This window comes from Cygnus olor, chromosome 12 (genome assembly GCF_009769625.2).
Source record: "Cygnus olor isolate bCygOlo1 chromosome 12, bCygOlo1.pri.v2, whole genome shotgun sequence".
Lineage (NCBI taxonomy): Eukaryota > Metazoa > Chordata > Aves > Anseriformes > Anatidae > Cygnus > Cygnus olor.
This window is the reverse complement of record NC_049180.1, coordinates 3,578,053-3,599,372: the sequence shown is the minus strand read 5'-3', so window position 1 is coordinate 3,599,372 and position 21,320 is coordinate 3,578,053. Positions and strand designations below refer to the sequence as shown.

The 21,320-nt window shown below is 47.3% G+C and overlaps 1 protein-coding gene across 5 annotated transcripts; it reads left to right on the top strand.

Annotated features, from left to right (window-relative positions):
* The first annotated feature begins 2,852 nt into the window (after positions 1 to 2,852).
* KLHL36 (kelch like family member 36) lies at positions 2,853 to 19,884 on the top strand. Of its 5 annotated transcripts, none has more exons than XM_040571644.1 (5): positions 2,853 to 3,008; positions 3,813 to 3,894; positions 8,248 to 9,321; positions 10,177 to 10,334; positions 16,765 to 19,884. In XM_040571644.1, exons 2-5 carry the CDS (start codon positions 3,835 to 3,837, stop codon positions 17,318 to 17,320), a joined length of 1,848 nt encoding a protein of 615 aa, XP_040427578.1. In that variant the 5' UTR covers positions 2,853 to 3,008; positions 3,813 to 3,834; the 3' UTR covers positions 17,321 to 19,884. The 5 variants fall into 5 exon arrangements, with proteins under 5 accessions (XP_040427578.1, XP_040427577.1, XP_040427581.1 ...); XM_040571643.1 differs by having other exon boundaries at positions 2,893 to 3,008; positions 3,816 to 3,894; XM_040571647.1 differs by lacking the exon at positions 2,853 to 3,008 and adding an exon at positions 3,077 to 3,341 and having other exon boundaries at positions 3,816 to 3,894.
* The last annotated feature ends 1,436 nt before the right edge of the window (positions 19,885 to 21,320 follow it).

The following is a 21,320-nucleotide window of genomic DNA, read 5'->3' as shown; positions in this document are numbered from 1 at the left end:
GGAGGAGGAGGAGGAGGAGGAGGGGGAAGAGGAGGGAGGAAGGAGAAGCTCGGCGCGGGATGGAGCCGGCGGTGGGCGAGCGGCGGCCCGGGGAGCAGCGCGCTGCGGTGCCGCAGGCGGCCGGGGGCTGCCCGGGGGTCGGGGCCCGCAGGAGCCGGGCCGGGGGCTGCCGGCGGCAGGGGGGCATCGACCGGGAGCTGGGGGCAGCTCCGTGTGTGTCTGTGTGTGTGTGTGTGTGTGTGTGTGTGCGCGTGTGTGTGGCCGGGCCCCTTTCGGATGGAGCGATCTCCCCCTGCCGGGCTCCGCTCCCAGCGCTGGGGACTTAAAAAAGAAGAAATGCACCCAGCCGGCGTCAGCCCGCTGGTGGGAGATACTGATCTTGAGGCAAAATGATGCGCTGTGTCTGTAAGACTGCACCCACAGAAGCAGAGATGGGTCCTTGGCTTAGCAGAATGCAGTTTCAAAGAGATGTCACCAAATGTTGTCGTGCCCACAGATTGAATTTACAAAACAAGTACAGGGGTACACGTTAGCAGGCTTCTACCAAAACCTGGGAGGCTGGATTTTTGCAATTTTGATAAAAATATGCATCCCGTGGTTAAAAAAATATTGCTTTTATTTCAAAGTTTGCAATGTGATGTTATTTCACGTGAAGACGTTGAATGTATGATTTGTAAATGTAAAGTCTGTAGAGTTAGGAAACCTCATTACCACAGTTACTCAGTGCTTCCAGAGACCTCGGGGAACAAGATCACCGGTGCGTGTATTAATTGTAAGATCTATCATTTACTGCCGCACAGCATGAAGCCCTAATCCTATGGATTGTGTAAGAAGCAGCAGCCTCTTCCAGAGAGTCCCGAATGACGTAAGGCTTGCTGTAGCATCAGGGCCCAGAACGGGAGCTTATTGCTGCAGTGCCTCCCTGTGATCGAGATGAGGTCACAGGGAACAGAGAAATATTCCTGAAGTCAGTACAAGTGTAGGACACAGCGTCTGGGTGCATCACACAGTACCTTTGCAGACTGTAGACTCTAGATGATATTATAATCACACATTAATAGGTCTGAATTTCTATTGATTTTCTTTTGGAACTGTCTTTAGGAACACTTTCTTTTTTAAAAGCCTTAATGCTGACCATTATCTGCTTGCTTTTGTTTTTTTTTTTTCATAGTCTGCATTTATCATCCTTTGGCACTACCTCACTGCTATTTATACCTGTAACAACTGCTGGTTGTCCTCGTCTCTTCAAACTCGTTCCTCAGCTCCTGGTGTTTCCTAGGGGAGAGGTGGGTGACTGAAATGTCATTTCCCTTAGAAGGAGAAAAGCTCAACCTCTTTCAGGCCTCTGTGACCCAGTAGCTGGAATGTTCAAATTGCATTCATTAGGAACTTTGTGGTTCACGCTTTTAAGTGACATACTCAACCCCCAGAAACGCATGCCTTTCTCGTGGGACCAAACCTCTTCTCTTTGCTTTTTTGTCTTTGACACATTTTCATGGATTTAAAAGAAGCACATGGACTCCCTCAAGAAAATGTCTCCAGCTAGCATGAAGTGTTGGATAGGTGGACTGATGTTCAGCTGAGCAAGCAGGATGGCTTTGCTCAGCTGTGGTCCCCTGGGAGGTTTGATGTTCTCCTAAAATTACGTTGCTAGTGCCTTGCTCCTGTGGTTATCATCATACCTTTTTGCTTCTTTCTGATCTATACGGCTGTCTCCAGGCCTGCTTGTCCATCTCTGGTTTCTCTGTGCAGGAACAGAGAGAACGATGCGGGGAATTATACTGTCATTAAGGAAGAGGCGGCTATAAATTTACAGATCACAGTCCGCATTACGGTTGACACCAAGGTAGCTTTTTCACTTAGTCCAGAAACTGAGGATCTTTATCCTGGGCCTCCATGGTCATAAGGGACACAGGAGAGACCATAGCTACCAAAAACATGTCTCTTCTTCAGACTTGATAATCCATTCGATTAGTAGAAATCCATCATCATCTCTGGTTTCTTTGGGGTGGCTGAAGAACCAACAGAGCTGGCTGGACGCCGCTGCGCCAGCTCTTGGAGCAGCCACCTGCAGCAGAAGGCTGGATGACAGCTCGGTAGGTAAAGGCACGAACATCCAAGGCAGCCCTAGCATACTGCTTGTTTAAAATGCCACTGCGCTGTGCTGTTCACATCTTCTACAAGTGTGACGTGTGTCCATGCTGGGCTGTCCTTGGTTAGAGCACGTGGAGCTTGGATATGCGCACAACCTTGCCAGTTTCTGCTGTCCTGATGATAATCTCTGGAAGATACCCTGGAGTTCCAAATTAACAAAGGCTTTGACTTGTAGCGTTGTAATGAAGAACTGAACTGAAATGGCAGTCTGGGGGGGTGTCTAAGAAGGGTCCATCTCTTACCCCTTCTCTGAAGGATGAGGTGCCCTGTCTGTCCTGCTGTTCACCAGCGCAATTTGTTAACTTTTCATCCCCCGGGGCCCTCGTCTACGAGAAGCAGCCTTCCAGCAGCACGGTGCCAGCCGCAGGCCTGGGACTTTTGACATCAAACAATTTTAGCCCTGCTCAGACCAGATGTTCACCTGGCCTTCTTGCCGTACCGTAACACGCACGCCGCATACCTTAGCACCAGCTTCCAAAATAACGCTGCCAAGCGTCCTGTATTCACTGTAACAAACAACCGTGACACAGACGCGGCACCACGGGGACCCGGCACCACGGGGCCCGCCGCCATTTCCTCGCCGTTCGGGGGGCGCCTCCCCGGCAGCCCCCGCCCGCCCTTCCCCGCCGCGGGGCTGGCGGAGCCGTGGCCCGGCCCCCGTGGCACCTCCCAGCGCCCTGCCCGGAGCCTTCCCCGCCGCCCGTTCCCTCCCCGCCGCCCGCTGCCTCCGGCCGGCATTTCCTCGGGCGAGCCATGGCCGCGCAGGGCGGCCGGGGGAAGGCGGCAGCCGCCACCGCCGCCGCGGGGGGCTCTGCGGCGGGGCCGCCCGCAGCCTGTGGGGACGCGGCGCTGTGGTAACTCCCCTTCCTCCTCCTTCCCTCCTTCCTTCCCTTTCTCTCCGGGCCGCGGCAGCGGGGAACGTTGCGGGGACAGCGGCAGGAACGGCCGCAGGGCCGCGGTTTGGGCGGGGAGGCGGCCGGGGAGGGCTGCGGGGAGCGGCCCCTCAGGAGCGGCCCCCTCAGGAGCTGCCGCTGCCCCCGGCTGGGGAGAGACCCCTCGGGCCTGCCTCGTAGCCTCGTTATTTGTGCTCGCCTTCTTTTTGTCGGTGACTGAAACGGCGTGGAAAAAAAAAAAAAAAACAAAACCACCGCAGCGGATGCAGCTCTGGTGGCTCTGCCTGAGGCCGGGTTAGCTCCTGGGGGGGACACCGAGGGCTGGGGGCGAGCCGGTGCCCGGCTCCTGAGGGCACGGAAAGTTGTGGGTGCCCCTGGGTGCCTCTTGGGTGCCCCTGGGTGCCCCAGGAGAAGCTGCCCATCTGGGTCCGGAGCGTGGCACTGTTCACAAAGCAGCGATTTTTGCCTCTGGCAGCCGTAAGAGCGGTAAGCAGCTAACCCAGGTCTGCCGAGCTGTGGCATCGATATTTCATGCGCTCGTCTTTGGTGATAGCCTAGCGCACACCCAACTTGTTGACACCAACAAACGTTAGTGAAGAGAGGGGTGAGCATCCCTCAGGGAAGGGAAAACATCCTTGCTTTTTATGCCGTAACATTTTCAAGATGCAGGCCATCACAATCCTTTCTGTTATTTATTCAGTATGTTTTTTTTAGCATCTTGAAATGATTGTTACACTGCTAACAACTTTCTGGCTTTTGTTCTAGAAGTACTGCGGATCAGCCCGTCATGGAGGGAACCAGGCAGACCAGGATTTGTCGCCCACACAAGATAAGTGAATCCTCAAAGGTCTGTGCGTTTTTTTTTTTTGTTGCATACCAAAAAACAAGTTGCAAAAATAAACAAGAGTGGTGGTGGGTGAAAGGTTCTCTGTTAGATGGCCAATTTTGGAGGAAGGCGAATATTCTGAGCTTTTAAAAGCAGGTATAAAAACCCTGGTCTACCTGCACCCGTATTTTTTAAATAAGAAGTTGCTACCTAGTGATTAAAAAAAAAAAAAAGAAAAAAAGGCAGCAGCAGCAGCAGCAAATGGGCATCTGCTCATCATGACTCATAACTTAAAAAAGAAACCCACATCATCACAGCACAGTGTTTTCTCTACACCAAAACTTCAGTCATTAAAAGAGATGTGTTTATTTTAGGAATTTTACATATTGATCTCTTAAAATCAAAGCTAGTTACAGGAGCAAAGCTAGTACTGCTTTTCAGATTTAATGTTTGTTTTGTAGAAAACAGGAGCCCTGATCCTGTAAGCAGTAGCAATTCTGGTGAACTCAGGATATTTTCATGGTTTTTTGAGGTTAATTTTCTTTGTATGGGATCTCTATCTGAAAAATACTGTGGTCCTAATTGGGAATCCACAGAAGGCCATCGTAAGTGACCCTTTATCCAGAATTAGGGTGATGGCCTGAGCTTTACAAGATGTTAATATCAGCAGTAATTATGATGTTCACTTTATTTCATACCAGTGACACCTGCTTTTCAGCTCTAGTGTGAGCACTGGGTTACAGGTGTTGCAAAGAATGAACCTGGTACAACCAGGAGTTGCTAGAACAGCTGACTTCTCAGTGCTTGTATCTGTCTTATCAAAGTTGAATGAGACAGATCTCCTTTTCTTCTGCTTCCCTGGGAGCAGTGGTACTGCATTAACCATCTGAAAGAAATTGGATCGTTGAATCCAAAAGAAGTTAAAATTTTAAAAGCGATAATAATAAATGATAAAAGGTAAACAGAACTAATTTTTAAAAGCGTCCCTAGCAATATAGTCTTTCCCTGAGTGCTGGTCCCGTCTGCCATTTAAGTGGTTTATTCTGAATGTTAATAGTAATTCATCACATTAAAAATTAATTAACTCGACAGCATTGTTTTATTTTCTTGCTAAGACAGCAGCTGTCACTATCCGTTAAAGTTAGAGTTACTAGATAATACTAAAGCTGTTCTGCGGAGTATAAATAGCTTGAGAAAGCCATTTGTGTTTAATATAAAATTTGTCTTGGTTTTGAAATGTGCAGCTATCAGCTTATGGTATTTGCTCACCGAACGAAGGAACGTGCTAAGTGGCTGGAATCTGCTAATGTATTCCGAGTCCATCCAGTGCCATGCGTAGTCTTGAGCTTGATTTCTGAAGTAGCAGCAGTTCTGCATGGCAACAAGGATTTGAGGAGTACAAGTTGTTATATGTATTTGTGGTCAGGATTATGCTGCTGAATCCACAGCCGGTTAAGTAAATAGGGATCTCTGGCAGCTCTTACGGGCTGGTGTAATCTTGTTATGCACGATGGTGGTATCAGAGAATATGAGAGGGAGATCAGACACTTACAAGGACAAGAGGGAAGATGTTTTTGGTTTAATATAATGACTTTGCCCGATGAGTCAGACTCGGAATAGGGTGCTGTGAGATGTTAGTTATTGTCTGTTGTGCTCTATCCTTTATCGTAGTTGCCACAAATGTATGGTTTGTCCTCTGCCATGTTCATTCATCTTCCCACCTCCTCCACCCCTTGGGCTCTGCTTGGGCTACTGTGTGGCATCTTCATTTCTCAAGCTAAGAAAAATGAAGATAAAAACTTTACAGTCCTGAAAACCCATACTTTTCTCTGTTACATCTCTCTGGCAAACTTATTATTCAGTGGAGGTTACTTTGTTGTCTATGCCCTAGATGCCATTTTAATTTCAGAGGCAGACTAAAGAGTTTTGGTCCAGGAAGCTTAAAATTATTGAAGCTTCTTCAGTTGGATTGGTTTAACTCTGCATACTTGTGTGTACAAAGTCAGTCCAGCAGAAGGCTTTTGGCAGCTTAGTCTCCATTGTTTAGAAAAGAGCATAAGCAAAACTGAAGAGAAGCCACTTGGATATCACGGTAAGAGCATCCATTTGGGAAGCTACATCTGATAAAACTTCCTTCCTAGTCGACGTCTAAATAGAGAAGCAGGCAGAGGCCCAGATGCATGCTGCACTTCCTCCTGACCCTAAGTGTCAGCAAATACAGTGTGATTATTAAGTGGCCGTGCAATTTTCCAGTTTGGTGGAAAATGCAAATTCCTGTATAATGTTCCTATAAATGTTAAGTAGTTTTTTTTTGTTTGTTTGTTTGTTTTTTTGGGGTGGGTGGGAAGCAGCCTAGCTTTGAGGTGAGAAAGCATAAGCTCTCAGGTAACAATCATGTCCCCCGCGTTTTCTTTCTGAGCCTGCCAGGTGTACAAAGGGCTGTTTTTTCTACAAATTCAGAACCTGATCCTCAAAGTAAATGAGCAGGCTCAGTTCTGCTACGGAAGCCTGCTTCTGTAATGCATCGTGTGGTGGAAGCTTGTCTTGCTGTGTGGAATGGCAATATTACTGCACTGGCTGAACCTTCTCTGCTGCAGCACATTTGGTTATTAATTTGGGTCTAATCGCTGGCAGACTGCCTGTCAGTGTACTACCAGCTGCTGAAAGGCAGACGTGGGAGGTCAGGCTCTCAAAATTGGTATTAGCTCAGGGTGATTGGCTGCCGTCATGTCTGGACAGTGGTGAGCTGTGCACGCTAATCCTGGTTATCTCGTGGTATAAAAGTACAATTACCAAATTGTTAAACCCAGAGTGTGCATCTAGAGCGAGGTTGTGTGCAGGAGAAAAGAATTTGGCTCTAGGACTTGAACTTTTCTCATCCAGGTGGGTAGAGAAGTTGTCTCACCGTGATTTAACCAAGCCATTAATGGCTTAGCCAGACAGAAACTATCATGTGCTTTCTGCTCAGGAAGCTGGGAACGCCAAGGATATTTAGGACTTCTAAAGCAGTGAGGGAGGAGCAGCAGTCTGGGAAAGGAAAGGCTGAATGTCTGGGAGGCTTGAAGAGACCTCAGGCCATCTGTGTGTCTGTTAGCAGTACGGATATGGACTGAGGCACCTTTTCAGGGTGTCACTTCTAGGAGTGCAGTCTGAAGGTACAGAACTGGGCAAGATCTGGAGTCTTACAACCAGAGCTGTTGAGAGCCGCTGTTGGTACAATAGAAAGATGTGCTTCCTTTCCACCCCCTTTCGTTTCTTCTGCAAGTTCTTACAGGCTCCGCAACTCTGTCTGTTTTGGATTTGGTAATTAAAGTTATGTATTTGCATTTAACTTAACCTGGCTTTCCTTAAGAGAGATCACAAGGCAACTGACTGTACCATAGAGCATTCCAGTCCCTGTAGGATGGTCCTAAAAGCGGCACTTGACATGCCGGAGCGAACAGCCCCTTCAATAAATGCTGTGCAGGACATTCAAGGGGTAACAAGACGTCTCCATGCTGGTGGTTCTTAAGGCTGGTAACATGAGTCTGTGAGAAAGGAGGGACCACTGGCTGCCTCAGAAGCTCCATGGCACGTATAGAGCTAGTGGGAAGAATGCCTGGACCAGAACGGTCCCAGAAGGGCACTTAACAGACGCATTCCGAAGGCATTTTCCCCTTTCTCTAAAAGAAAAATATTCAGTCGCATTTGTTAAAACAAAAACTACCTTGGCTTCTGGAAGCGTGCAGTAGTCTTATGGGGATAAGTCAGCCACGTGTGTGGCTTTGCACATAAATAAACAGCTATTAGTTTTGAATGCAGTGTGTTTGTCTGAAATAATATGGAAAGAGAGGACTTTTAGCCTAACGAGCTCACCAGTACACAGTTCTGAAAAGGTTTAGGAGGGGGTAGCTGTCAAGTAAGCACTAACGTGGGCTGAATGAAAATTTGGCGTGTTGCTGTGTGTGTGTCTCCCACTCCAGATACTTAGCAAGCAGCTTAGTTGTGAAGAAGTCATTTGGGGGACAAGAAAGAAAGGAAATGTCAGCAAGATGCCTGGAAGACAATGAGTGGAAGAGTTTCAGAAAACTCGGCCTGTATAAACCATCAGGGAGGAGGTTTGGATTCAGCGTGGTGGAGGAAGCAGGAGTGAATTATATCAAAAATGGGTAGTAGGAAGTGGGAAGAGACTGCTTAGGCCATTCAAAGTAAAGGTGAGGAGCTTGGGCTGGTAATATGTTGTGTGCCAATTGCTTCAAACCACAGTTTGTTATTCATGCGCAACATAAATAACTTTTTCTCATGTTTGAATATATCTAAGGGGAAAATGCTCTGTGAACGCTGAAGTTTATCTTGGTGAAGACAACGTCTGATACTCCTGTTTGTTTATTCCAGGTGTACAGATGGGACGACCACTCTAGCCTGGTCCTGCAGAGTCTGAACGAACAGAGGCACCGAGGCCTATTCTGTGATATTGTCCTCGTGGTGGATGAGCAGAGAGTCCCTGCCCATCGGAACCTCCTCGCTGTCTGCAGTGACTACTTCAACTCCATGTTCACCATTGGCATGCGAGAAGCCCACCAAAAAGAAGTTGAACTCTTTGGAGCCTCTTACATCGGTCTCAAGGCAGTGGTGGACTTCCTTTACGGCAGCGAGCTGTCTTTAGACGGAGGCAACATCGATTACGTGCTGGAAACAGCTCACCTGCTGCAGATCTGGAAGGTGGTCGACTTCTGTTGCGAGTACCTTGAGAATGAAGTCAGCGAGGAGAACTACCTGTACCTGCAGGAGCTCGCCTCTATTTACAACCTGAAGCGCCTTGACTCCTACATTGATTCCTTCATCCTGCAGAACTTCGGCACCCTGTCCTTCACCCCGGACTTCCTGCAGAACATTTCCTTGCAGAAATTGTGCCAGTACCTGGACAGCAGCAACGTGCAGCAGGAGTGTGAGCATGACTTGCTGCAGGCTGCCTTGCAGTGGCTTACCCAGTACCCAGAAAGGGAGAACGAGGCTTACCAGGTTCTGGATAACATCCACTTCCCCTTGATACCTAAAAGCGATCTCCTCCACCGCGTCAAGCCCGCCGTGTGCTCTCTTCTTCCCAAAGAAGCAAACTGCGAGGGGTTTATAGAGGAGGCGGTAAACTACCACAACAACGTCACCGCTCAGCCAGTGCTGCAGAACAAGCGGACGGCTCTGCGGACCTGCGAGGAGAGGCTCCTCTTTGTGGGCGGGGAGGTTTCCGAGCGGTGCCTGGAACTGAGTGACGATACCTGCTTCCTGGACGTCCGAAAGGGGCAGTGGGTAGCAGAGACCCCTCTCCCAGCCAGGAGAAGTCACCACTGCGTTGCAGTCCTGGGAGGCTTCATCTTCATAGCCGGGGGCAGCTTTTCAAGGGACAACGGAGGGGATGCAGCTTCAAATCTCCTTTATAGGTATGATCCCCGCTGTAACCAGTGGATAAAGGTGAGACTTAAGCTGTATTATTTCTCTGCCTAAAGTTGTTGATGTTTAGGGTGTTTTCTTCCGTTTTGATGGAAGGGAAGGGCTAGTGTGTAGGTATAGCTAACAGGCAGCAACACTTGCAAACAGAAAATTGAGTTACTTAAGTGGAGAAGCAGCTACTTGAGTCTCTTGTGGGGATGCTTAAGTTATGCACGCAGCAGAAGAGTTTGGGAGAGATTTTCAGCATCATTTGGGAAGTGGGCATCTAATCTGTAAAACTCGTGGCCAACATCCACCTGCAACCCTTTAAATTGCTTCCGGGAATAGCGCTAACGTGAACCTAGACGTGATTGTTTAGTTCATCTTTCCCAAGCAGTAGCTTATATAATTAAATCAAAAATGGGTCTAATGCAAAAAGAAAATGTCTCTGACATTTGTCAAGTGTCTCTGTGCTCTGTCTTAGAACGGGTTATTCACTTACCACTTACAGTCCTGCCGTAAAACCCTGCAGCCCGTGCAGGCCCTATAAAAAATTATTTTGTTCCTATGCTTTCAACCAATCATCCTGGGCAGTTCAGTTGTGGTTTTGAGTGCTTCCAATGTACATTATTTGCAGAGTTTTGGAAGGTGGTCCGTGTAACACTGGAACATTTATAGAGTGACCTGGCTCTCAGGTGCTTTCTCTTGTCCCCTTTTTTGACAAGGGGTGCTGTGAGACATGCTTCTGCAGGAAGAACAACAGTATTTTATGAATAAAAATGAGTAGCTCAAATAATAAACAGGAAGAAGCAACCGTCCTATCCTCAGACATGAATATGCATCAAGTCAGCTTGCCTACCAGATGACTGAAGATGTCAACGTGTTGTTTTTTGACAGGTTGCCTCCATGAGACAGCGTCGTGTAGATTTCTACCTGGGAGCCATCGGCGACATGCTGGTAGCTGTTGGTGGCAGGAACGAAAACGGGGCGCTTTCTTCCGTGGAGACCTACAGTCCCCAGAAGGATTCGTGGTCCTATATAGCAGGCTTGCCGAGGTAACGGGGGCGTTTGGAAACGCGTTTGAAAACTGGCAGTGGCGGGAGCTCACTGACTTCAGCTGATGAATGGGTGTCCCTCGGAGGGAAGCAAGGAGAAATGTTGTCAGCGTCATGTTATCAGCAAGTAACAAACCGTATCAGCACGGGTTATTTGAGCAGCCATCTCTTCCAGGCAGTGCGCTTCGTGTCGGCTTGACTGGTTTTAATTTCTGTCCCGAGGTACGTCTGAAGGATGGAAGGGAAGAGACCTTGAAATTTCTGCGTGCTGTTCTCAAAATATTGTCCCTGGGGTCACTCGGAGTTGTGTCTTTTCAGAGGCACTGTTGAGATGTTGATCGGAGGCTTTTATAATTTATTTGGCCTTGCGTTGTCACCTTGGTGTGACCGTTATTCTGTAAGGCGTTTTTGTCAGTTTGGCTGCTTAGATTGGCTTTTGCAAGTGAATCCTGTTTAGCTGTCTTGCAAGATAACCCCAGTAAATATGTCCCAGCCCAAACGTGCAGTCAGGGTTAAAAACTTGGCTGCCCTGCTTCTGAGAGGCTTTGGTACTGCAGCTCCTGGTGTAAGTGACAGCAGTCCAGGATATTGCTCGTATCTTGAATCAACGTGTGAGTGGTAAAAATGGTGTGACAGTGTTCCATTTGCAAACAGCTATTCCGATTTTGTAGTATTTTGATCTTGAAAATTACAGGGGTATCGGCTTTATGGATGGTATTTGCACGATGCCCGCAACTTCAGCAGCACTGCTTGCTTTCTTGTCAGGATCACTGAGGAGATCCTTGCAGTTTCATTTTGGAGTTCGGGGCTTTTTCCCTTGTTCCCTTAGCTGCGGAGCCCCAGGCAGCCAGCGAGGGCACAGAAGCCCGCTGCCCGGTTCTATTTTGGGCAGGTGCCGCAATGCGAGGCTGAGCCAGGCTAACAGCTGGGCTCGAGCGCTCTTAAGAAGCAGGATGCTTTTTCTTTCTGCTCACACAGGCAGATCTAACAGTTGAGGCTAAACACCACGCTCTTTCCTGGGAAGCTGTGTATGACAGAATCTTTTGCTCCCAAGCCCTTCTGTTAATTGGGATGGGCTGCGAGAGCCCGGTAACATCTCACGGAAATTGTAGCGCAGCTTTTTTTTGGTAGCATTTTCAAAGAAATGCGAATGTGACCTGACTGATTTTTACGTTGGTAGAAAAAAAACCCTCACTTTAGAACAGGTAAGGATATCTTTTTCCCAGCTTATAAATGGTCCCGGGGAAGCTCGTGTGGCTGGCCCAAGCTGGCCAGGCTGCTGGCTGTCTGAAAAGGGGCAGTGTCACCTATACGTTCCCACCAAAATCTCTGTGTTGGCTTTGGGAACTTTGCAGCTGCAGCAGTTATAAATGAACTTTGGTTTCCCGGGGTGTTCATTTTTCATTAAATTGCCTGGCTGATCCGCTTGGACTTGGCAAAAATACCCTTTATGGGGTAGACCTCACTTAAATTGGATCACCTGGTTGAAACTGCAGAGTTAGGCTGTAGTACAGCACCTATTTTTAATTACTGCTGCATCCTAGAGAAACGGTTTTGTGTCCTCTCTTCCTGCCTGCTCTGGCTGGGTCCTGTGCTCAGCCCCCTGTGCCAGCTCAGGTGTTTGTGCAGCTGCGCAGGGAACTGGTTGGTTTCCCAGTTTCCCATGTAGCTGCTCTCTTGCATGTTAATATGGCTTAAGTTAGATTTTAATGGACGCTTGGTACATTTAGATTTTCGGCCCCCTCTGCTGTTTGAGAGCTCTCGTGTCAGGCAACGCAATGTTAGCAACCGCTGCTCTTCTACACAGCGGGAATAAAGTGGCAAGAACTTCATGCAGGTTGCAAAAGGCAAAAATCAGCATAGAGGTGAACAACAAAAAAGAAGCATTTCGAAACAAAGACAAGCAAATGCTGCTGGAGCTCAGAGAGGCGTTTGGCTGCTGGAAGGGGTCTGGGCAGTCCTTTGCTGATGTACTTCAGCTGTATTTGCCGAGAGCAGCGGAAGGATGAGAGAGAATTCTGTGCTGTGCTCTAGATTGGAGGAAAAATGCTGGTTTAGCTTCTGGGTGCTCCTGTCTTCCCTTCAGCACATTCTCGATATGATTTCTCTTTTCCTTCCCATCATATGATTCTGTTCCTCAAACTTTTTTTTTTTAACCCAAAGAACATCTTGGTGAGGGACTTTTTATAAGGGCATGTAGTGATAGGACAGGGGGCAATGACTTGAAACTGAAAGAGGGTAGATTCAGGTTAGGTATTAGGAAGAAACTCTTCGCTGTGATGGCAGTGAGGCCCAGGCTGCCCAGAAGCTGTGGCTGCCCCATCCCTGGCAGTGCCTGAGGCCAGGCTGGATGAGGTTTGGGCAAATTGGGCTGGGGCAGAGGTCCCTGCCCATGGCAGGGGGGTGGAATTAGGGATCTTTAAGGTCCCTTCCAGCCCAAACCGTTCTGTGATCTTCCCCAGCCCAAATCTAAGTGAGTCTTTTCTCCTCACACAGAGGAAATGAGAGGGTTCAGTCCTCTGCAACCCAACTGCCGGATCAGGCAACACGTCTCTACACAGCCTTTGGTTTCCTGCATTCCTCAGTCATCTTCCCTCTCAAGAGTACGTGTGCAGCTTTTTGTCCTCCTAGGTGCATGGCCACCAGAAGCAGGCGCCCTGCCCACGGCTCTGGATTTTTTTTTTCTGGCTGTGCTAAGCCGAGGAAGAGTTTTCCAGGCAGCTGCTGGAGCAAAAGGCTCATGTTAAGTCATTCTAGGGAGTTGTCTTACATAGTTTGGTTTGAGCTGCGTGGTGTTGGACTCTCAGAGGTTACGTTTGTTAAAGATTCTACTCTGAGCATGCAGAAAAGGTTTAATTTTTTTTCCCAAGGGTTATAGCTTGCCTTGGGCGGGAAGATTCTCAGGGGAACAGCGACGGTTGCACCCTTGCTACAGAGCCCTCCTGTCCACTGCCTGATTCTGCATCCACGGTGCTGTATGCAGGAACAGGAATGCTCGTCTGGGGAAGAGCTTTTCAGGCTCTTTTTTTCCCTCTTTTCTTCCTCCCCGCCCCAACATGGCCAAAATACCATGTTGTTTCCCTGACCACATTCCTGGAAGGAGCTGAGCTGCGGGGGCTGAAGCGGTGCTGTCTTACCGGAGGGGAAAGCACAGCATCTTGAGGCAGATGCTTAACGTGGAAAACTTTAGCTAAGCCATCTCAACGACGCACACCGTCCAAGTCTGCTACAAGTGAGACCGGGTCTAAGTCTGCTAAAAGCATTTTGCTCATTAGGCCCTTGGCTGTGGACTACTTTTCCCGTTCTTAGGAGACGTCCTCTGTTTTTTAGCCGCTTTCCCAGGCTCGCTGGGAGCAGTTGCTGCCGCAGTTTCTAGCCTGGAAGGGAACAGCAGTGACTCCAGGTCCGGCTGAGCAGAAGTTTGTGCAACGTATTCTTGAGCAGACCTTGAAAAAGCCTGCTGCAGACATCAGTGAAATTAATGGAGTGGCCCTAGGTGAAAGTTTGGCAGAACAACTGACGGCAGCTGCGTAAGGAAATGTGTTGCAGCAGGTTAACAAAACGATGGTATCTGCTCTGCTAGTTGGGTCACGAATAATCTCGCAGGGTTGCAACAGGTGGACATCGGGATTCTGAGCAACCCCAGCTTGCCAGGACTTTGCTTGGAACAGGGGATTCCCAAAGCTTTATCGGGTTGGGCCGCGTTGTGTGGCTTTTCTTTCTGCTTAAGAAAATAAATCCCAGATGCTCTGGGGCTCGCTGAATGGTGTCACTGTGACAGAAGCTGTAATTTTTGCAGCATTATGTCTGGGAAAGTAATTCAAAATTGGCAGCTGACTCTAATAGATGTTCTGAACTGAAACTTCGTTCTCCTTAATGCCTTTATCTTTCTTTTTTTTTTTTTTTTTTTTGGCCACTCCTGTAGCTGCTGCTGCCAAAATGCTCCTTGCTTTCTGTCAGTGGGTTTCTGGACCCGTGGTATGGACGCATCCTGTTCTGTTACACGTTTGGAAGTGGCGCTGTTCAAACCACAGGGCTCGTGCAGAGGATTCTTACTGATTTTTTTTTTTTTTTCAATGTCTGCAGTACGTTTTGTGCAGTTTTCTGTTAACGTGAAGCCAGGTACGTGCAGTCGTGGATGGGCTTTGCAGAAGTCAGGCCAAGTGAAACACCTCTAGCCTGTTTCACCAGGTAATCTCCCTGTGTGGGAAAACAACAACTTGATGGCCAATTTTATGCTTCAGGTATGACTGCCTCTTTCCAATTGCTGTTGGAGCTATTGCTGTTCGCTGGACATACCTGTTGGTTGAGGGGGAAAAAGAAAAGCTTGGGTGCTTTTTCTGAGGCTGTTTATGCTAGGCTGCTTGCGCTTGAGAGGGAGTGCCTACTGCTTGCTTATCTGGAGAGAATTCTCTTTCCTGGTAGCGTAGGAAAATATTTAGTCTACTTCTCCAAATGTCACTGGAGTTTTTCATAACTTATGTTTTCTGTTGGTGGTGGGGGTGGTTTTTTGTTGTTGTTTTTGGTTGGTTTCAAACATTGTCCATCCTTGCTTCCCAGATAGGCGCTCTACCTTTTAAGACCCTTTTCTGTGTATATAGAGAAGCAAAGACAACCTGACTGTGTGCCTCTGGAGGCTTACGCTCCCAGTTCTTGTCCCCAAGGGACCACAAACAAGGTAGAGCAGCATCTCTCTACGCTACACCTGCCACAGCGTTTCTGGCAGGTGCAAAAGCAGGCAGGCACGTGCTCAGGGAATTTCATGTCAAGCAGACACACCAAGCACGAGTTACATTCTTCCACGGGTAGGCAGATTGTGAGCTGTGGAATTTCTGAGTTGCCTTTTTGGATAAGGTCTCACAATTATGCCTGAGTCCTTTTTATTTTTTTCCTTTTTGTGAGTGGCTAAGAAGCAGCATAAGTTGTCTCTTCAAGGTCTCCAGGGATGGTGCTCAGCCCCTGTAGCTGCAATGCCTGTCCTGGCCACTCAGCATTCTTAGGCCAAGTGTGTCAAGGTTTTCTTTCTGTTTCTTGTAGCAGGAGCTTGTTAAAATATCTGATTCAGACACCGGTCAGGGATCAGAAGCCTTGGTAGGCATACAGAATAATAACCATCTTAGCTTTTCTCAGAAGTATCATGCTTTCAGGGTAAATGTGGGTTTTCTTTCTATTCCACCTTTTCTCCTGGCACAAAAGCGCTTGGCACTTATTTGTTGAAGCAGTTATGATACGGGTTGTGTAGCTGAGATGAACTATTACAGTACGAAATGAAAACAGCTTAAGGTTCTATCCACATTGAGTTTTGAGCGTGTTCAGGCACAGTTCAAAAGCATTCCAGGCTCAAGTAATGCTAACGTAGGTTTGTCAGCCATAGAGGTTGACTTGTTGAGTCCTTGACTACAAAGGATGGTAGCGGAGGCTCATGAGTGCAGCACGAAGCGTATGTTGCTCTGCAGCCCTGTGGGTATTAAATTGTTTGGGCTCTTTGTGTCAACGTGTGAGCCAGTTTGCTGTGGCTGGTGCTGCAGCTATTTCTTTCAGAAAGAAGAAGACAAAAAGACATACGTGGGAAGGGTATCTTCAAGGAGGCTGAGGCTGTCCCTTGCTTTGGTATTGCAAGAGCTCAAAAGGTCTCGGTCAGAAATATCCTAGTGTGAAGTCAACAGCCTCAACAATTAGGTTTGTAGCGCCTTTATTACGGCGTATCAAAAAGGTTTTCTCTCCGCTCTGTGGAAACGCCATGCATGAAGTTGGCTTCTGCCATCTCATTTTGTCTTATTTGAAATGTGATCTCTGCTTAAGGTCTGTTGCCTTGTCGTGGGGTGACCAGGGAAGTTATCACTTGTGTAGCAGAAGTGGTAGAGCAGGTGGATGGCTCAGGAAAAGGACACTACGTGTATCATGACCGTAAATACGTGGTGCTGTGAACGCTGGTGGGCAAGAAACACGATTTATGATCCTTGAAGCTGTGAAAGGGGACAGCAACAGTGGTTTTGTTGTTGGTTTTTCTTGGTTAATCGCTACCGGTAAGTCTGAGAGGTATCATGATTATTTCCTCTTTCTGTCACAGAGTCCCTTGCTGAGATGTGGATTTTTTCCTCTCTGGCACTCTCAGACTGATCCAACCCAAGCACTGGGGCAGGAAAATGGGAGTGGAGGCCATGGCACCTAGAGCAGGATGGGTTACCTCTGTTCTGTGACACACTGCAGAGGATGTGCCTTAAAAAGCGGTTGTCAAACCTTCACACTCTGCAGAGCAAAGTGAAGCAGCGTGAATAAAAGCAGTTACTGGGTAACTAAGAAGCTTAGGAATTCTTCTGTCTTTAGTTACTGTTTATTTTCTTCCTTAGTACCAGTCCTTGTTGAACGTTTGTGTATTTGGATGAAATCCGCGAGTACTGAGTCGGGTTGTTTCTGTCGCCTGTCCCAGGTTTACCTACGGCCACGCCGGCACAGTCTACAAGGAATTTGTGTACATTTCGGGAGGCCACGATTACCAGATTGGCCCCTACAGAAAAAATCTGCTGTGTTACGATTACCGCACGGATGTTTGGGAGGAGAAGAGGCCGATGATCACTGCCCGGGGCTGGCACAGCATGTGCACCTTGCAGGACAGCATCTACTCCATCGGTGGCAGCGACGACAACATAGAAACCATGGCCCGTTTTGACATTTTGAGCGTGGAGTCCTACAGCCCGCAGTGTAACCAGTGGACCAGAGTTGCTCCTCTGCTGCAAGCTAACAGTGAGTCGGGGGTGGCTGTTTGGGAAGGCAAAATTTATATACTTGGAGGCTACAGCTGGGAAGAAACGGTCTTCTCCAAGACAGTCCAGGTTTATGATAAGGAGAAAAATAAGTGGTACAAAGGAACTGATCTACCCAAAGCGATTGCTGGTGTGTCTGCGTGCGTCTGTGCGTTGAAACCCAAAACAGAGGACAAAAAGAAAAAGACAAAAACAAAAAAGCATCAAGATCGAGGAAGATGACTACTTCTGGATAACCACCCTTTGATGGTGGATTCCAAAAGACCCTTGTATTTATCATTTCTTTCTAACCTTGATTCTTTATTTTTCTTTTTAAATGGGGCGGGGGGGGGTGAGGAGACATCTTCTGAAGCCTCAGAAATGTACAGTTGAATGTGCTTTTTGGATTAAGCTCATGTTTAAGGCAAAAACGAGAAAAACCAAAAAGCCCCTCCTACTGTATAAGGGGTGACGTGGCAAGAGAGGTTATGCTGATCTCCTGAATGTTGAGGATTAGTCTTTTACATCTGTGGTTCATGGCATTTCCACACACATCGTATTATATTGACATTTTTAAAATAAGGTTGAATCTTTGGCTGAGATGATAATGTCAGGGGTGAGGAGGCAGAGTAGTAAGCGATCAGTTGGAAGTTACAGAGCTTTTCAAAGGAACTCGGAAGGGACCGCTCTGAAAAAATGAACCAGGTCTTCGATGTTGTAAGTCTTGAATTTTTGTAACAGTAAAAGTCCACTTCCAATAGGCTCTTGAGTTGTTAGTATCAGATTTCTGGGACGTGTGAGTGTTCAAAGGAAATACTTCTTTAGGTGAATGCAGGTCAAATCAGCTCAGAGAGCAAGTAACTCCACTGTGCTCTTAAGATTAAGAAGGTCTTATTTATTGTGTGGCCAGAGAATAGCTGGGGCTGATTAGGGCTTGGATTGATAGCGTGGTGATCTCTGAAATCTGGGGAGTGAGGTGACTTTTGCGTCCCTTGTTGCAACACTTTCCGTATCTAGACACAATAGCAAGAATTTTTTAGGCTTTAAAACCTGCCCTGGAAAGAGGGCAAAGAACCCATTTAAAGAAGCTGAAAGAAGATTTTGAGGATTTGGATGGTTTGCTTTGAGCTTCAAAGCAGACGGAACCGGTAGAGCTCGCTGTGAGGTTGGGGTTTGCTTTCACTGGGGTCCAGGGGGTAGGGAAATGGCAGGAGGATCCTTTAGCTGAGTGTGAAGCAGGAGTATGTCCTTCCCCAGCCCTGCCCGGCTGTACAAGCTGGGATTTGCTTCATTTAACTTGGACCTCGCAGAGGTCACAGCTGCTAGCCAGTGGGAGCAGGGGCCCGTACTGGACTTGTCTGCTGTCAAGCAGCAGATTAACCAGGATGACTAATTGGGGCTCAGTAATCCCGAGGAAGAGCAACTCACTTTTTACCTGAGCCAGTAGCTCCTGCTTTCTTCCTTTTTCAGATTCAGATTGGCTTTTCGTGAGAGTAGCCTTTCTAATAGGTTTTGTGGGGACTCCAGGCCATCAGGTGTGCGACAGAGCCTCTTCCAGCGAGGTGGGTTCCGAAGGAAGAAACCTAAAGTACGCTCGGGACCGTGCTTGGGATCCAGACAGTAGGACCGAACTCAAATCGTCTGCTAGATCGTGTGTCACACTATCCTCTGCATACCAAGTAAAGAGATTTCTGCCCCAAGTGTTGGTTCACCCTCTACAAACGCAGCTGATTCTGCTGCAGATATTAAAATTCCCCAACTGTCTGGCCAGCTTGCAGGCATTCACCCTGGGGTGTTTTACAAACGCACCTCTTGTGCGCAAGGAGTCGATCACCAGCAATCTGATACAACCACTTCAGTTACTGTAATAATGCCAGGCCACAGATTAATGTTCCCCCTTCCCCAAAATAAGTTTTTAGAAAGTTTTTAAAAACTTTTTCTACTTTTTTATAACACATTTTGCTAACTCCAGTCTCTTGTTTGCCATATGTTATATTATTTACTACGGAGGCTACCGCTCCGTTCTTGTGGCCCCGTTGTTGCTGTCAGGAACTCCTAATTTGACGGATCTTTTAGTCTTTGTGTAGTTGGTTGGGATGTGGTGCAGCTGTTAGAGCAGCATTTGCATTCCCAGCATTGTCAGGCAGTCAGCTATAATTGTAACCAGTGTACGGCCTCTGCACTGACAGCCCAGCTCGCCAGACACGCTAATAAACACGGTTTATTTTCAGCTATTGGGGATTTGCTGAGTGGTTTGATTTAAAGTTCTGCCGGGGAACTATTGATTATAGTTTTTTTTTATTTTCTCAGTCCTTCTTGCACCTCTCTCCTGCGCGCCATAACCCCGTATTTCGCATTTGCCCTTTTTTCCACGTGGTGTACATACGGCTGACACCTTGCTAATATCCTGCTACCCTCCCAGTTTGTTTTTTTTTAAAGGTTGGTTGGTTGGTTATTTTGGCAACTATTTACCTCATTAATTGGAAAACACTAAGAAAACATTTTTGCACTTACCATCGTTTGAACTTCTCGTAATGCAGAGAAGTCTCACGTTACAAGAACCTATGTGTATTGGAAGAGGTACCTCTGAACACACTTCGAGTGCAAGGAAGTTACAGGTGTCTCCTTCAGTGCTAAGAAATGATTTAAGAAAACGAGTTGAAATGAGCTTCAGGAAACTCCGTAAGGTTTTTCTGTTTTGTTTTGTTTTTAAAAAGCTGAAGGAATTGGTCTAATTTGCATTAATGGATTTGTTTTAAAGCCTTTGTACACTGCATGAGGTAATTGGTATTCATTTTTTAATCCTAAAAATTAAAATTAAAAAAAAAAAAAACATTTTGGTTATGACAAACTCGTTAATGAGTTGGTTTTTTTGTTTTGTTTTTTATATCTGAAATCCTTGCTATGTTGACTGACAGCTACTTAACTTTTTGGGACATATTCATGTGTAAGTATAAAACAAATTTCAAAGACTTGCTTTGTTTTTATTAATGGGTTACTTGTTACTATATTTCCTCCTTCCCTCCCTACCCCCTTTTAATTAAATGTGTTTATGTATTACATTAATGCCTGGAAAAATAAATCCAGTTTAGAATATTGTATTCATCACTGTCTGATTTGTGTCTTGATTTAACTGATGTCTTCCTTAATGAGAAATTGGAAAGAAGTGATTTTGTAATTATTTTAGGTGGCATTGGTAACGATGGAAACATTACAACAGGCGGAAGCTAAACGTAGCAATTTGAGGTACAGATGTAAATTGTGTGGCTAATCCACCTTTTCTGCATCATGTTCCAAACCAGACACTCAGAAATTACATTTCACGTTTTTTTGCAACCGGGACCAAAGACCCAACCCAGTTTACCAAGGCTTTCAAGGATAGCGTTTAACGGGGAGTAGGTAAACGCAGTTAGGACTTCATAACATGAAACTTAATTGTATATAGGCAAAATATAACCTCAGTTCTCATCAAAGTAAGCTTCATTTTTCCCAGTCCGTTTATCGTCCTTCCAAAACCAAAGGCTCTGTGAGTGTGTGACATCTCTGACGTTACCAGAGGTCACCAGGGTATCGTACCTGTGGTTGCTGTAGGCTTTTTTCCATTATTTAAGCAACAGATGATTGCCATTTGCACCTCCGAGTCCCAGGGCAGTGAGCGCTGCCAAAAGCCCTGTCTGGGTGCCCCTGGCCGTGGCTCAGCATCGCTCGCAGGGGAGCGGTGTGTAAGGCAGCAGCAGGTCATGCTTCAAAACCACCTCCAAAAAACTGCTCCGTGAAATCAGGGCGCTGCAATTCAGCAAAAATGAAAGGGAGGGGATACGTGTGAGGGGATGTCTGCTTCGATTCTCGCAGCCCAGCCGGCCGTGTCTGGGAGCAATGAGGGCGAAGGGAACGGGGAACAGGCGCCTCCCTGCACTCTCCGTGCTTACAGGGTCAGCCCAGCACCTGTACATTCCTCAGCCTTCATCCCCACGCTTCGTGCAACGCTTTGCTTCTTGTCAGGAAGCGCAGCTCTCTTCCTGCCCTGGGGAGAAATAACTGCTGCTCTACCTCATTTCCAAAAAGGCTCCTGCTGCCAAATTCTGCGGAGAGCTCGTTTCACCTGACGCAGCTACTGATAACTTCAGCTCCTCTCGTCCCACACTCGCACCGTGCGTGCACCTCGGCATCGGCACGTCGGGGAGCTGCGCCTCTACCGCTAGCGTTAGATAACCCAAATCCCTTGAGACACCCCGAGGAAAAA

Coding starts and splice junctions, on each gene's coding strand:
- KLHL36 (XM_040571643.1), top strand. CDS start 2,908: ATGGCCGCGCAGGGCGGCCGGGGGAAGGCGGCAGCCGCCACCGCCGCC. Junction 3,895..8,247: donor AGATAAGTGAATCCTCAAAG/GTCTGTGCGTTT, acceptor TGTTTATTCCAG/GTGTACAGATGGGACGACCA. Junction 9,322..10,176: donor GCTGTAACCAGTGGATAAAG/GTGAGACTTAAG, acceptor GTTTTTTGACAG/GTTGCCTCCATGAGACAGCG.